Here is a 14,667-nt window from a genome sequence, read left to right as displayed (position 1 = left end):
CTTAGCCTCCAGAGCAGCTGGGATTATAGGCATGTGCCACCACGCCCAGCTCATTTTTATATTTTTAGTAGAGACGGGGTTTCACCATGTTGGCCAGGCTGGTCTTGAACTCTTGACCTCAGGTGATCCACCCACCTCGGCCTCCCAAAGTGCTGGGATTACAGGTATGAGCCACTGCTCCAGGCCTATAATTCTCTTTACAAATAGAATTTTCTAAGGCAGAGATTCTTAAACTTTTTTTTCTCCAAATCTTGATAATCTTAAAAATTACTGAGGACTTCAAAGAACTCTTCTGGGGATTATATACATGAATATTTACATTAGAAATTTAAATACATTTAAAAACATGTATGTATTTAAAAATAACAATAACCCCATAAGAACCCACATCTGCTTCTGCATTTAATCTGTTTTGATAATTTAATTTGTTTTGATTGAAGTATATGACAAAAAATCTGTCCTCATGTAGATATACAGTTGAAAAGGGAAAAGTACTTTAATAGATTTTTCAGATTCTTCTTTGACACTATACCAACACTTAACAAATGTAATTTCTCGTAAAGTGAAATCTCATACTTGTCAATGAACTTTTCATTTTCTGTCACGTCAAAAAACATTGGTCTACCTTACACTTTGAATGTATCTTTTACTCACACATGATTTTAAAACTTCATGCATTCGTCATCTGGAAAATGTTGGTTTACTGAGTTATGCAGATTTTCCAATCCAGACCTACATTTCATTATAGGATGTTAAAAAATGACATTCATTATTATCACCCCCAATCTCATCAGAAAAAATCTTTAATTATGGAGAAGCTGTCGCACTCAGTGGGGTGAACACAAGTTTTCCATAATTCTATTTTTTTTCTTGAAAGCTCTAACTTTATTGTTCACAACAAATACTGCCAGTTCCTTTACCTTAAAGTAACAGATTCCCTTTGCTCATTAAAAACAAAACAAAACAAAACAAAAAAAACCTTCCAAATATCCAAATGGTCTGAAAAAACCACAACCTGTCATTCTTTCAAACAAAAACAATACTCCATGAAAAAAGCAGCCAGTTTAGCTCATAACTCAATCACACAAGCATTTTTCCCTCAAGACAGCCATTGGACTTCACACCTTAGCACACAGCAGAAGTACTGTATGTGTACTTCTCATTATATCACAAGAGATTACTAAAAAGATGTGTTGCCAAAAGTCAAAATACAATAAAAATAACAACTTTTACTGCCTAACCAAGAACATTCTTAAGTGAAACTAGCTTTCACACACACACACACACACACACACACACAACTGGCCGGGCGTGATGGCTCACGTCTATAATCCCCACACTTTGGGAGGCCGAGACAGGTAGGTCACCTGAGGTCAGGAGTTCAAGAACAGCCTGGCCAACATGGAGAAATACTGTCTCTAATAAAAATACAAAAATTAGCCATGTGTGGTGGTGAGCACCTGTAATCCCAGTTACTCAGGAGGCTGAGGCACGAGAATTGCTTGAACCTGGGAGGGGGAGGTTGCAGTGAGCCGAGATTGCGCCATTGCATTCCAGCTTAGGTGACAAGAGTGAAATTTTGTCTCAAAAAAAAAAAAAGAAAAAACAACAACAACCCATCACTTGAGGCAAGGAGTTTGAGGCCACCCTGGGCAACAAGAGACACCTCATCTTTACGAGGAGTAAAACCTATCTGGGCATGCTGGTGTGTGCTGGTGGTCCTAGCTTGGGAGGCTGAGACAGGAGGATCGCCTGAGCCTAGGAGTTACAGGTTGCAGTGAGTCACGATTGTGCCACTGCACTGTAGTCTTGAGTGACAGAGTGAGCCCATCTCAAACAAACACAAACAAAAACCCATGGTGAGCACATGGTGAGAATTACACAATGACTATTAGTACAGCTTGGTACCACTTTTTTTTTCTTGTTTTTTTCAAGTCTCTATTTGAAGTTAGGTGCTACTGTTCTGATTTGTGTTCAGGTGCCCACCAGTTTTAATCACCATTCCTTTTGCACCATCATTGTAAATGTCAATACAGTGGGAAAAAAAAAATGAAATGTTTCAGTGTTTTTGCAAACTTGGTTTTGTCCTTGTAGGTCCTCTGAAAGGATCTTGGGGATCCCCAGGGGTCTAGAGACCACACTTTGAGAACGCTGCTCAGCACGACTGACATAAACCTAGAGTTGTAAAGGCCTCAGACATGAACTAATCTAACCCCTCTCAGTTCAAGATAAGAGTAGACTGGGCTGGGCACAGTGGTTCACGCCTGTAATCCCAGCACTTTGGGAGGCTGAGGTGGGCGGATCACTTGAGGTCAGGAATTCCAGACTAGCCTGGCCAAGATGGTGAAACCCTGTCTCTAAAAAAATATAAAAATTAGCTGGGCATGGTGGCACGCATCTGTAGTCCCGGAACTTTGGGAGGCTGAGGAGGGCAGATTACTTGAGCCCAGGAATTCAAGTCCAGCCTGGGCAATCTGGCGAAACCCCATCTCTACAAAAGATACAAAAATGGGTTGGACATGTTGGTGTGTGCCTGTGGTCCCAGCTACCTGGGAGGCTGAGGTGGGAGGATGGTTTGAACCCAGGAGGTTGAGGCTACAGTGAGCCAGGATAGCGCCACTACACTCCAGCCTAGGCAACAGAGCAAGACCCTGTTTCAAAAAATAAAGGAATAAAATGAAGCCTAGAGATGTCTGTTGAGAAATGTTTATATTCATGTTTGAGAATTAACCAATTCAAAACACATTTATTGAATAATTACTAGGCTAGACATATCAGAGGATAAAAATGTCACTGGCTCAACTGAGCTCCAGGGAAATGACTCAGATCAGATCAGAGCCCACGATCCCTAGCCCTAGTCTTTTCTTAACCCTATTATCCCCTCCCTTTCCTCAGAAAGACAGTCTACCCATAGATCTATTTAGGCTTGAAATATTTCAAATCTAGAAACCAAACTAACCCTAGAACTAATTCACACAGGCTCAGGTCTATTTCTGGCCCACACCAGGCCAGAGCTGGGCCAGAACTACACTGTTCACCAAGAGTACAGGGAAAAATGACATTTCTTGAAGAAAAAGTTTCAAATCAGAGTTTGATTTCCTAATTGTCTATATTTAAGCTACCTATGGAGAAACTGAGGCCCAGGAACATTAACTAATTTGTCAAAGTTGACATGATAAAATGATCACAGAGCAAGGAATAGTCGCCACCAGGGTTCCAAGCCAGATTAACGCTCATATTACCAGTTTAGGTCTATACTGTGTTGAAAGACTTCATTTGTAAAGTCTTGTTTTCAATTTCTGATCACCACTTACATCTGAAAGTAGAGAGTCAAAAAACAGTTGTTGAATGCTGAATAAGATAAGCATTTTTAGCTTTAAAATTAAAATGTGAGCTTAATTTTAAAATTATAGACCAGGCAAATATCACAGAATGCAAATATTTTGGCTCTGAGAACTAAAAAAAAAAATTTTTTTCGAGACAAGATCTGTTGCTAAGGCTGGAGAGCAATGGTGTGATCACAGCTCACTGCAGCCTCAACCTCCTGGGCTCAAGCGATCCTCTCAGCTTAGCCTCCAGAGCAGCTGGAATTATAAGCACGTGCCACCACATCCAGCTAATTTTTAGTAGAGAGGGTGTCGCTATGTTGCCCAGGCTGGTCTCGAACTCTTGGCCTCAATCATTCCTCCTACTTCAGTCTCCCAAAGTGCTCAGATTATAGGCATGAGCCATTTCGCCTGGCCAAGAATTAAAAATTTAAAACATTAAAACAAAGATCAACAATGTACTGCCCAAGGGCCAAATTGAGGCCTTTGTATGTTTTTGTAAATAAAGTTTTATTGGAACATAACCACACCTATTCATTATATATTGCTTACAGCTGCTTTCATGTTACAATGGCAGAGTTAAGTACTTACAACACTGCAAAGCCTAAAATATTTATTCTTTGGACCTTTTCAGAACAAGTTTGCTGACCCCTGATTTAGAGGACAGTTGAAAAACTTGGAAATGAAACAAATTCTCTATTTTGTTCTCTGGTTTATTTTCTTACCCTGCTGCAGAAACTGACCAGGATATCTTCCTCTTTGCCGGGTGCACTGGTAAGGTGCTTTTTCCCCCAATGTTACCCTTGCTCCAGGTTCCAAAAGAGAGCTCTATTTATCTTAAGCTGTCTCTTAAGCTATTTATCAGAGAAATATATAGTAGATTGAAAGGTATGAAATTAACTGCAGATTTCTGTAGAGTGGCTTCAGGGCATAATACCTAAACACATCTATTCTCCATAAAGAGAGCACAAAAATGAAAACAGGGAAGGGCAGTGAGGTACTTTCTGCCCCAATTAAAAAACACTCTTTAACAGAATACATTTCAAATACTTTAGTTATTACTCTACGTTACTGACAGTCACATTTGATTAGAACTTTAGTTTTCACAGTTTCTTCAAGCCTATTATTGCATCTGCCCCAAGAACTTCGTGAGACAGAGAGTTTATAGAAAACTGATGTTGGAAAGAACCTGCTCACAGTCACGCAGCCGGGGGAAGTGCACATGAACACAAACCCTGGTCCTCTCTTCCTGGTCTACCCCTCATAAGCTAACAAGATATTTTAAACCAATGTTTCCTAATTTTTTTTCCTACCACCACACCATATACACAGGAATCTTATTCCCATTAATAGTATTTCTTATTACTGGTAGTGAGTCTCTAAGAAAAGAGGAGGAAAACCACCACCTCCTCTTTTCTTAGAGACTCACTACTGGTAATAAGTAATTCAGTAATAAGTAAACCAGCAACTCATCCTCACCTCCCAGATGTAGGTAGGGCAATACAGTTTGAAGGGGAAAAGCCCTAGGCATTCTCAAGTCTTCTCCCCATTTTCCCACCGTGCTCCCTCTAACCTTCACTCTCTTTCAATGGTCCAGGAATAAGTGATTTCACCGTTGTATACTAGCTGACTATTAAAACATTATTATTATTATTATTTTTCATGAGCAATACGCACTTACCAACGTCCTTCCGAATCCTATAGAGAAGAAGATGTCCTTGTTTGGTTCCCACAAGAAGCCATTCCTCTGGAAAAAAAACAGCTTTGAGAAAGGTCAGCTTGAGTATAACCCTATTTCTTTAGCTGGGGCTTGTAATCAGAAATCAATGTGTCAAGAAAATGAGTTGCTTTTGATAGCAGGTGTTTTGCAAAGCTAAGGAATGTTTATACTCATGTTTGAGAATCAACCAATTAAAAATACATTTATTGAATAATTACTAGGCTAGACATATCAGAGGATAAAAATGTCACTGGCTCAATTAATATTAAACTAATAAAAAAGACAGAAGGGCTTTGTATGTTTAAGATTAAATGATTGATTTTTATTTTTTATTTTATATATACTTATATTAAGATATATATCTTTAGATCTATATTTTTTAATTCAGCTAAAAAGAATATGATGAAAGTTTATAAAAATCACAAAATGGAAGTACAAATGTGAAACCAGGTATCCAACCTCAGAAATAATAGCTAAGAGGCATCCTTTAAATGCTTTTACTTTCAGGAAAATAAATGATATAGCGTAATAGGCTTACAGAATTCATTATCTCAAAAGATAGTCTAGTAGAAAATATTTAATAACAAGTGTTGATGAGAATATAGAGACATTAGAACCCTCATACACTGCTGGCAGGAATGTAAAATGGGACAGCCACTTTGGAAAAGTCTCGCAGTTCCTCAAAAGGCTAAACATAGCTACCCTGGGAACCAGCAATTCCACTCCTGGGTATACACCCAACAGAAATGAAAACATATTCTACACAAAAACTTGTACACAAATGTTCACAGCAGTATTATTTGTAATAGCTAAAAGATGGAAACAAACCAAATGTCCACCAACTGATGAATGAATAAACAAAATGTGGCATGTCTATATAATGGAATATTAGCTAACAATGAAAAGAAAGGAAGTATGGATATATGCTGCAACATAGATGCACCTGAAAACATGATGCTTACTGAAGGAAGCCAGACCACAAAAGGCCACATGATTCCATTTATATCAAATGTCCAGAGTAGGCAAATCCACAGAGGTAGAAAGATTAGTGGTTGCCCAGGGTTGGTGGGCTTGGGGGAAAATGGAAAGTAAATACTAATGGGTACCGAGTTTCTTCTGAAAGTGATGAATATGTTCTAAAATTAATTGTGGTGATAGTTGCACAACTCTGTGAATGTACTAAAAACCATTTAATTGTACACTTTTTTTTAAACTTTTATTTTTTTAAGATAGGGTTCCACACTGTCGCCCAGGCTAGATAGCAGTGGCGTGATCATGGCTCACTGCAGCCTCCACCTCCCTGGCTCAAGTGATCCTCCCACCTCAGCCTCCTGAGTGTGATCATGGCTCACTGCAGCCTGTGCCTCCTGGGCTCAAGTGATATGCCCACCTCAGCCTCCCAAGTGGCAACAACTGCAGGCATGCACAACCACGCTCAGTTATTTTTTTAAAAATTTTTATAGAGATGAGGGCTCACAATATTGCCCAATCTGGTCTCCAACTCTTGACTTCAAGCAATGCCCCTTCAGCTTCCCAAAGTGTTGGGATTACAGGGGTGAGCCACTGTGCCCAGGCAAATTGTACATTTTAAAAGATGGTCTAGGCTAGTGGTTCTTAAACTTTAGTGTATCACAATTATTTCAGAGTTTGTTAAAACAGAATGCTAGGCTCTACCCCAGAGCTTCTGATTCAGTAGGTCTAAAAGTAGGCCCAGGAATTTTCATTTCTAACGACTTCCCAGATGATGCTGATGCTGGTGGTTGAAGGACCACGTTGTGGGAGGCACTGGTCTAGGTAAAAAGAGGCTCCGAAAGAGTTTAAATAACTACCCTGACAGACCCAAATTACATCATTCGAGGAAGGTAAGCATGTACAGATACTTCCTTCGCTTTTTGATAACATAAAGGTCCCTCATTCCTTTCATAAACTCTGTTGATTCTGGATCTCTGCAAAATAAAATCTTGCATAATGGGACAAATAGATAACTTTTATTGCACATGTATTGTGTTCCAGGAAATGCTAAGCACATCTGTTAGTTCACTAATCCTCACAACTATCCCTTGAAGTAAGTCCTTTTTTCCAATCCCCATTTTATAGATGAGGAAGTTGAGGCCTAGGGAATACATAACTTTTCCAGAGTCACACATGTGGCAAGCAGCAGAGTTGGGATCCCAACCCCAATTTGTCTGATTCCCAACCACATGCTGTGATGTACTTACTAAGGCACCCATGTCAAAAGAATGGGTGTCAGCCAAAGGTTGTCTGAAACACAGTAGTTATATTTATTAAAACAGGTCAGCATCTACATTCTTTATCTAAAGGATCAGTAATACTTCTCCAGGATGATGTTCTTAGGCATCCAGAAAAACAGAGTGATTCTACTTTCTTTGATTTGTGGTCTTAAAGGAAAGGCAGGTCACAAAAAGTAACACTGTGTGCTCTTAATAACATTAAGTTGAAATCAGAAATAACAGCAGCTCTAATGAAGGCTGGAGATTTATGCTGGGACAGAACATGAAAAAGTAAAAGAATTCATTTTGCAATGCTTGCTTTGTAAAAGATATTATCTTTAGAATTTTATTTATAGATATCATGATATCAGGCAATTTGGCAATACTAAAGTTGATTTTTAGGCCACCCACTGATATTTCAGATATAAATAAAATGAAGTGGAAATTTTTAAAAAATCCCCTCATGCATAAAAATCTGTAACCAAAACAAAAGGCCAACATAATGTTCACCATCTTCCCCATCCTTCTCTCTCCATTCTGTCCCCCAAGTCCCCGCCAGTTCCTGTTTTTCTTTATCTATTTTAATAGCCTCCGCTTCCTCCCAAGTTGGCCAGGGTCTATCAATTTTACCTCTAATGGTTCCTCATGACAGCCTCCTCCTGTAGAGTCTCTCCAGGGACCCCTGTGACAGCTTCAACTGGTCTCATTCACTCCATGCATTCTCTCACATTTGCTGTCAGTTACCTTAGAGCAGATCTCTGAAGCTGTCACACTGGGGCTTAAAAAATCTTAGGAAGCTACACTACCAAAATATGAAGTCAAATTCCTAAACATGACATTCAAGAGTCTATTTTCCATTTTTACTGAAATGTTTGTTGCCAATAGATTTTTAGATTAATTTACTTTTTTTTCTTGTGAACTCAAACTAAGACATGTCAAAACATTTTTAAAAATCAAATGTCTAGGGGCCGGGCATGGTGGCTCACACCTGTAATCCCAGCAGTTTGGGAGGCCGAGGTGGGCGAATCACCGGAGGTCAGGAGTTTAAGACCAGCCTGGCCAATATAGTGAAACCCCAACTCTAGTAAAAAATACAAAAATTAGGCCAGGTGTGGTGGCTCACGCTTGTAATCCCAGCACTTTGGGAGGCCAAGGCAGGCAGATCACCTGAAGTCAGGAGTTCAAGACCAGTTCAATATAGTGGAACCCTGTCTCTACTAAAAATACAAAAACAATTAGCTGGGCATGGTGTGTGTGCCTGTAATCCCAGCTACTCAGGAGACTGAGGCAAGAGAATCGTGTCAACCCCGGAGGGAGAGGTTGCAGTGAGCTGAGATCGCACCACTGTACTCCAGCCTGGGTGACAGGGCAGGACTCCTGTCTCAAAAAAAAAAAAAAAAAAATTAGCCAGGTGTGGTGGCGAGCACCTGTAATCCCAGGTACTCGGGAGGCTGAGCCAGGAGAATCACTTGAACCCAGGAGGCAGAGGTTGCGCCACTGCACTCCAGCCTAGGTGACAAGTGTGAAACTCCACCTCAAAAAAAAAAAAAAAAAAAAATCAAATGTCTATTCTACTGGTCATAAAAGGGAATCATTCTGATGTATTAAATTCACTGAAAACTTTTAAATCAACCTGATTGATTAAATGTGCCATCAGCCAGAGGACCTGTCCCATGTTGGGTCCTCCACGCTCTAAGACACGTTATTTAACACAGCTGTGCATGCACAACACAGAGAACGACAAGCCTGCAGAGCACGTGCAGCATGGGGTGGACAGACACTTCTGAGACTCAAGACAGTAACACACAACAGAAAGCGAGACATACTACGCAAACACATAACGCACACACAAGCAAAGCAGTATCAGCCCTGGAAAACTGCTGACGGCCTAACCCTGAGCCACAGGTTGACTTAATTCCTCCTGGGAAGGAGGGCTAGGCCCTGTTGCTCATAATTACCCTAATGGAACTCCTTCCAACAGTGCAATGCAGTCCAGCTTCATGTAATAAATTCCATTTCTGGCCCAATGCTGGCCACTGCAGGGAACACAAAGATGAATAAGATAGTAGTCACTTCCCTTCGTTGGGTAACATGGCAAATAACAGTACTTCTCATCTGGGCATAAGCCCCCAGTCAGCTGCATTAGAATCACCTGGACTTATTAAAAATGGCCCTGCACATGGAGATTCAGATTCAATGGCTTTGAGGTGGTACTCTGAAATCTACATTTTAAAATTTAATTTTGTTGGCTGGGCACAGTGGCTCACGCCTGTAATCCCAGCTCTTTGGGAGGCCGAGGTGGGCGGATCACCTGAGGTCAGGAGTTTGAGACCAGCCTGGCCAACGTGGCGAAACCCCGTCTCTACTAAAAGTACAAAAAATAGCCAGGCATGGTGGTAGGCGCCTGTAATCCCAGCTACTCAGGAGGCTGAGGCACAACAATGGCTTGTACAGGTACACGCCTGGGAGGCGGAGGTTGCAGTGAGCTGAGATTGTACTGCTGGACTCCAGCCTGGGTGACACAGCGAGACTCGGTCTCAAAAAATAATAACAATAAAATAAAATAAAATAAAATTTTATTATTTGTTTTTATGAAACATTTTTGTAGTTCCAAAGCTAAAACGATGAAAAGTCTAATTTCTATCATTGTCCATCTTATCCTCTCCTCTCCCTTCTGCTATGAGCATCATTTTAGTAATTTTTCAGTTATCTTTCCGTTGTTTCTCTGGAAAATACAGGTATGTACATATATATGGACATACAGATACTCATATATACACATGAAGTCTGCATTTTTTTTACAGGCTTTGAATATACATTCAAGTTTGGGAACCAGGCTCTAGAAGCAGACATGATTTACAGGACATGTGACCTTGGAAAAATTTCTTACATTATCTAAGCCTCAGGTCCTTCTTCTGTAAAATGGAGTCTTATTTTATAAAAGCCTAATACAGATTAGCATTTAACAACTGTAAGCTATTACTATTCATATCAACATGAGTCAGGAAACGTTTTAGGTACTCCGGATATAGCAATGTAGAAAACAAAGTTCCTGCCCTGAGGGAACTTACATTCTAATGTGGAGTGAGAGATGCGATAATAATTAAATACATAAAACAACAGTAGATGGTGACCCATGATTAGAAGATAAGGCTAAGAAAACAGCACATTGGTGGATGTGGCAATCTCTTTCATATAGGATACATAGGGAAGGTTCTGCTGACTTGGGTGACATTTCAGCAGAGAACTGAGTGAAATGAGGAATGAACCATATATACAAAGGCAAGTGAGTGGCAGGCCGAGGAAGCAGCAAGTGTAAAGGCCCTGAGGTGAGTATGTGCTTTGTGCATTGATGGAACAAGGAAGGCTGTGTGGGACTGGTACCAGAAAGGCGTGAGAGGTAAGTGCACAGGAAACAGGGAAGTTACCAGGGCCTCAGCATGTCAGATGTTGCCAGACAGGGTAAAGACTTTGGAACTTATTCTAGTTGTGACGTAATACCATGGGAGGGTTTTGAGCCGAGGATGGAATCAGATTTAGGTTTTCAAAGTTTCACTCTACCTGGTAGATAAAAAACTGAAAATGGCACAATGGCAAATATAGGGTGGTCAATGAGAAGACTGCTACAGTAATTCAGGTGACAGATGATGGTGCCTTCAAGAGTAGTAATTATCAAGACAGAAATGACTGGATTTCAGATTTATTCTAGGAGTAGAACACACAAGATTTGCTGATAGATGGGATATAGTGTAAAACAGAATGAAAGAAGTCAGGAACGATTCCAAAGCTTTTGGCCTTAGTCAAAGAGGTAAATAGAAATGCCACTTGCTGAGATGTAAGATACAGGAGGACAGGCATGTTTGAGGGGAGAGGAATCAAGAACTGTTTTGGTTATGCTATGAGACATCCAAATGAAGATGCTGAAAAGGCAGCAGGATTATACATATTTGGAGTTTAGAAAGAAATCACCCTCATCATGTTCCCCTGATTTCCCTTTTTTTTTTTTGAGACGGAGTCTCGCTCTGTTGCCCAGGCTGGAGTGCAGTGGTGTGATCTCAGCTCACTGCAAGCTCTGCCTCCTGGGTTCACACCATTCTCCTGCCTCAGCCTCCCAAGTAGCTGGGACTACAGGCATCTGCCACCACGCCCGGCTAATTTTTTGTATTTTTAGTAGAGACAGGGTTTCACCATGTTAGCCAGGACCTCGTGATCTGCCCGCCTCGGCCTCCCAAAGTGCTGGGATTACAGGCATGCGCCACCACGCCCAGCCCCCCTGATTTCTATTTCCTAGGAGACAGAGTATGTTGTCTCTAAGACATTTACACCTTAAATATTATTTGGCCCTGTGTGACCTGCCTCTGGAAATTCCTGGACGAACTTTGCATCCAAAGGCACAATGTAGTTAAAAAGGGGTAATGACTAGAAACAGCAATAATTACTGCTGCTCAAATCTGGAAATAAAGCACTTTTGAAGCAGGAGGCAGTTAATGGCCTCTTGTAACCTAATGTGTACCAAAGCACCTTAGGAAGCAAAGAGCATTTCTCCTGTTTGGTGGGTGATCAAGGAAGGCCAAAAGCTACCTATCGTTTCAAAACTGTGTTCCTGAAAACCACAGGTGCAAGGAATTTTTACTGTGACAAAGTGGAGTTACTGAGAGTCTAGGAGTACTATGTGCCAATGGTCCAACAGGAGATCGGAGTCAAGGATTCTGACGGGCTAAGTCAAGTGTGGCAACAGCTGCATTAATCCTTAACCCTTTCAGAAACATGTCCTTAGCTGAGTTGGGTACCCCCTCATCCATGTTGCAATAATAGGCAGCATATGTCTCTAGTATCATAATCTGTTCACATGTCTTTGTCCCCCCAATGTGTGTCCTAGGAGCACAGGCACCGTTTCTTATTCATCATTGTATTACTGTCCCTAGCAAAGAGAATGGCCCATGTAGGCACCTAATACGTATATATGATGAAGCAATGGGGGAATTAATCCCTTCATGCAGCGTCACGTCTTTCATTTAAAAACTTTCTCCTCCTCTATTTAAATGTTTAATGAGAGCATTTAATGACAGAAATTAGTTTTCTTGAGATGTCTGGAGGAAATAGGATTCTCCTCTTAACCCAAAGGACTAGAACTGCTTATTGTGGAGGTGTGATTTTAAAGAGACCCAGAGCTGCTAAAGGAGGAAGGGTGCACATTAACATGAAAATTCTTCGTGAAAGGACCCTACAGAAGAAGTCATGAAGAACTCTGCAAGGATGACTCGGTGACACTGTGAACAGCTGATGCACACAATATCAGACACACCAAGATTCCATGAGGCCCATCATGGTTATCTATGTAGCTCAGTATAAGATCTGATTAAGGGATCTGAATCATCTTTTTACGGTCCTTGATTTCTAGGACCTAAACATTAGGAGGAAAGTTAGAAATGATCTCCTTGGTCTTTGGGGGCTGGTATCAAACCAGTCACTCATAGATAAGAGCACAATGTTCACCGTTATCCCTGAAACCTTCATTTGTATTTCAGAGCACACAAGAGATGTCTGTCCCTGCCTTCTGCACTAGTCAATCCCAAAAGGACTATGCTAGTTTTTATGGATTAGGTTTCATGACAGTCTGGAAACTCTTCCGCCTACAGAGTTAGGTAACTTGGACACTTTGGATATAAGGTAATCAACCACTTGGCTAGACTCAAAGGTTAGCTAACTACATGAGTTCCCTACAGGAATGAGAAGTGAACGAGTGATCACTATAGGGAAAAAATAGCATATGGTGTTAACTTGTTCTATGCCCCCAAAACCAGGGTTGACTTTCATCTAGAAAACAGCACAAACATCTGGACAACTTCAAGCCCCTGGCAGGCTGAGAACTTCTTACTGCTTTGGCCCTCTAAAATGAAGACTTCTTGGGAATCAAAATGGGCTAAAGCTGAGCACAATTAAAAAGGAAAGCTCATCCTCTCACTCTGCACAGGGAGCAAGAGCAAGGGGAACTCCCCTAAATGACTGGATCACTGGGATCACCCAAGCAGCCCCATAGACATCGATGTCTACAGCCGGTGGTCATCTCTCTGCTTTCTCTCATCCCAAGCCCCTCTCGGGTAGCATCCAACCGAAGCCCACACGGATGAACGCCTGTCCACTTCCCCGGCCTCAGAAAAGATCCGGGCCGCTCCCGTGCCGACTCCGCCTCAGCCCCGCGGCCCCTCGACTCACCCCAGGCAGCGAGACAGTCGATTTGCAGAGGCAGCTTTTCTAGGATCGGCACTGGCTCGAAAGCGTCGTGCATGGCGGCAAGGGGAGAGTCGCCACCGCCGTCTCGCCCACAGTGTTCCGGGCCGGGTTGGGGTCCGGAATGAGGCTGGGCTAAGAGTAGACCGGGATCCCGCCAGGATGCCCCCCAGCTACAGGCCCTTCAACAACACAGCCATCGTCAACCCCGGACTTCCTGCTGGTTAGGCCCGCCCCTTCCGCAGCCGAAGTCCCGCCCCTTCCTCCCGGTGCACTCTCAAGGAATTGACTTGTTGCTGAGTTGCTATTGTCACTCTGGACCCAGAGCCACTCTGTCCCGAGTAGCCATGGGCTTACCATAGAAGGAACAAACTGTTAATCTTAGAACTGTTTTAGGCAATGGGTGTGATGGTTAAAAACTCGGCCTTTGGCGTCAGACCTCAGACGGAGATCTACCAATTAGGAAATTAGCTGTGATTTAGAAAATTTAATATTTCGATGCCATACTTTCCTAATCTGCAAAATGATTTGTGTAAATACCTGTGATCCAGTATCGTGAGCGCTTAGCAACACCTGACACACACTAAGCTCTCAATAAATGGTAGCTTTAGTATTACCATTATATCCCAATTAGTACAAGCACCTTACCTTTATGCTTTCATGGTTGTTCTAGACCAGCAACAATAGCAGTAGCAGCAGCACCTGTGAACTTGTTAGAAATGCAAAGTTTCAGGCCCATTCCAGTTCTACTGAATCTGAAACTCTGGAAGGAACAGTAATCTATGTTTTAATAAACCCCAAGGTGAGTCCATGCATTTAAAAGCTTGAGAACCACCATCTTAGGCTACGGTTGTTCAGTGGTAGCACTACCCACCTTTAGGACAGGATAATTTCTTGTTGGGGGAGGGGGCATGTTCTGTGCAATGTAAGGTGTTTAACAGTATCCTTAACCTCCACCCACCAGATGCCAGTATCTTCCCTACAGAGGTATAAAAATGTCTCTTTGCTGTATGTCCTCTGGAAGGCAAAATCACCCTGAGAACCATTTGAGGCCAATGCTTTTCAAATTTAATGTGCATACAAATCACCTAGAGACAGTGTTAAAATGCCTCTTTTGATTCAGTAGGACCAGAGTAAGACCCTCAATTGAGCATCAAAA

At 41.7% G+C, this 14,667-nt stretch overlaps 1 protein-coding gene across 5 annotated transcripts in view; it reads right to left on the bottom strand.

The window, feature by feature from the left end:
• VPS39 (VPS39 subunit of HOPS complex) overlaps nt 1–13,739 on the bottom strand; it is a 46,982-nt gene extending 33,243 nt beyond the window's left edge. For 3 of the 5 annotated variants that reach the window (XM_003900825.4, XM_031668795.1, XM_003900824.4), the window contains exons 1-2: nt 13,494–13,739; nt 5,008–5,073 (exon numbers count right to left, since the gene is read on the bottom strand). In XM_003900825.4, coding sequence (XP_003900874.1) covers nt 5,008–5,073; nt 13,494–13,566 — 139 coding nt within the window. In that variant the 5' untranslated portion in view covers nt 13,567–13,739. Of the gene's footprint in view, nt 1–654; nt 733–3,242; nt 3,317–5,007; nt 5,074–13,493 lie in introns of those variants that run through there. The other 2 variants (XM_021940478.2, XM_017960550.3) reach the window with 2 other exon arrangements.
• Nucleotides 13,740–14,667: the final 928 nt, after the last annotated feature.

Source organism: Papio anubis, chromosome 7 (assembly GCF_008728515.1).
Source record: "Papio anubis isolate 15944 chromosome 7, Panubis1.0, whole genome shotgun sequence".
NCBI lineage: Eukaryota > Metazoa > Chordata > Mammalia > Primates > Cercopithecidae > Papio > Papio anubis.
The sequence above is the reverse complement of the archived record's forward strand: the minus strand, read 5'-3'. Positions and strand labels throughout refer to the sequence as shown.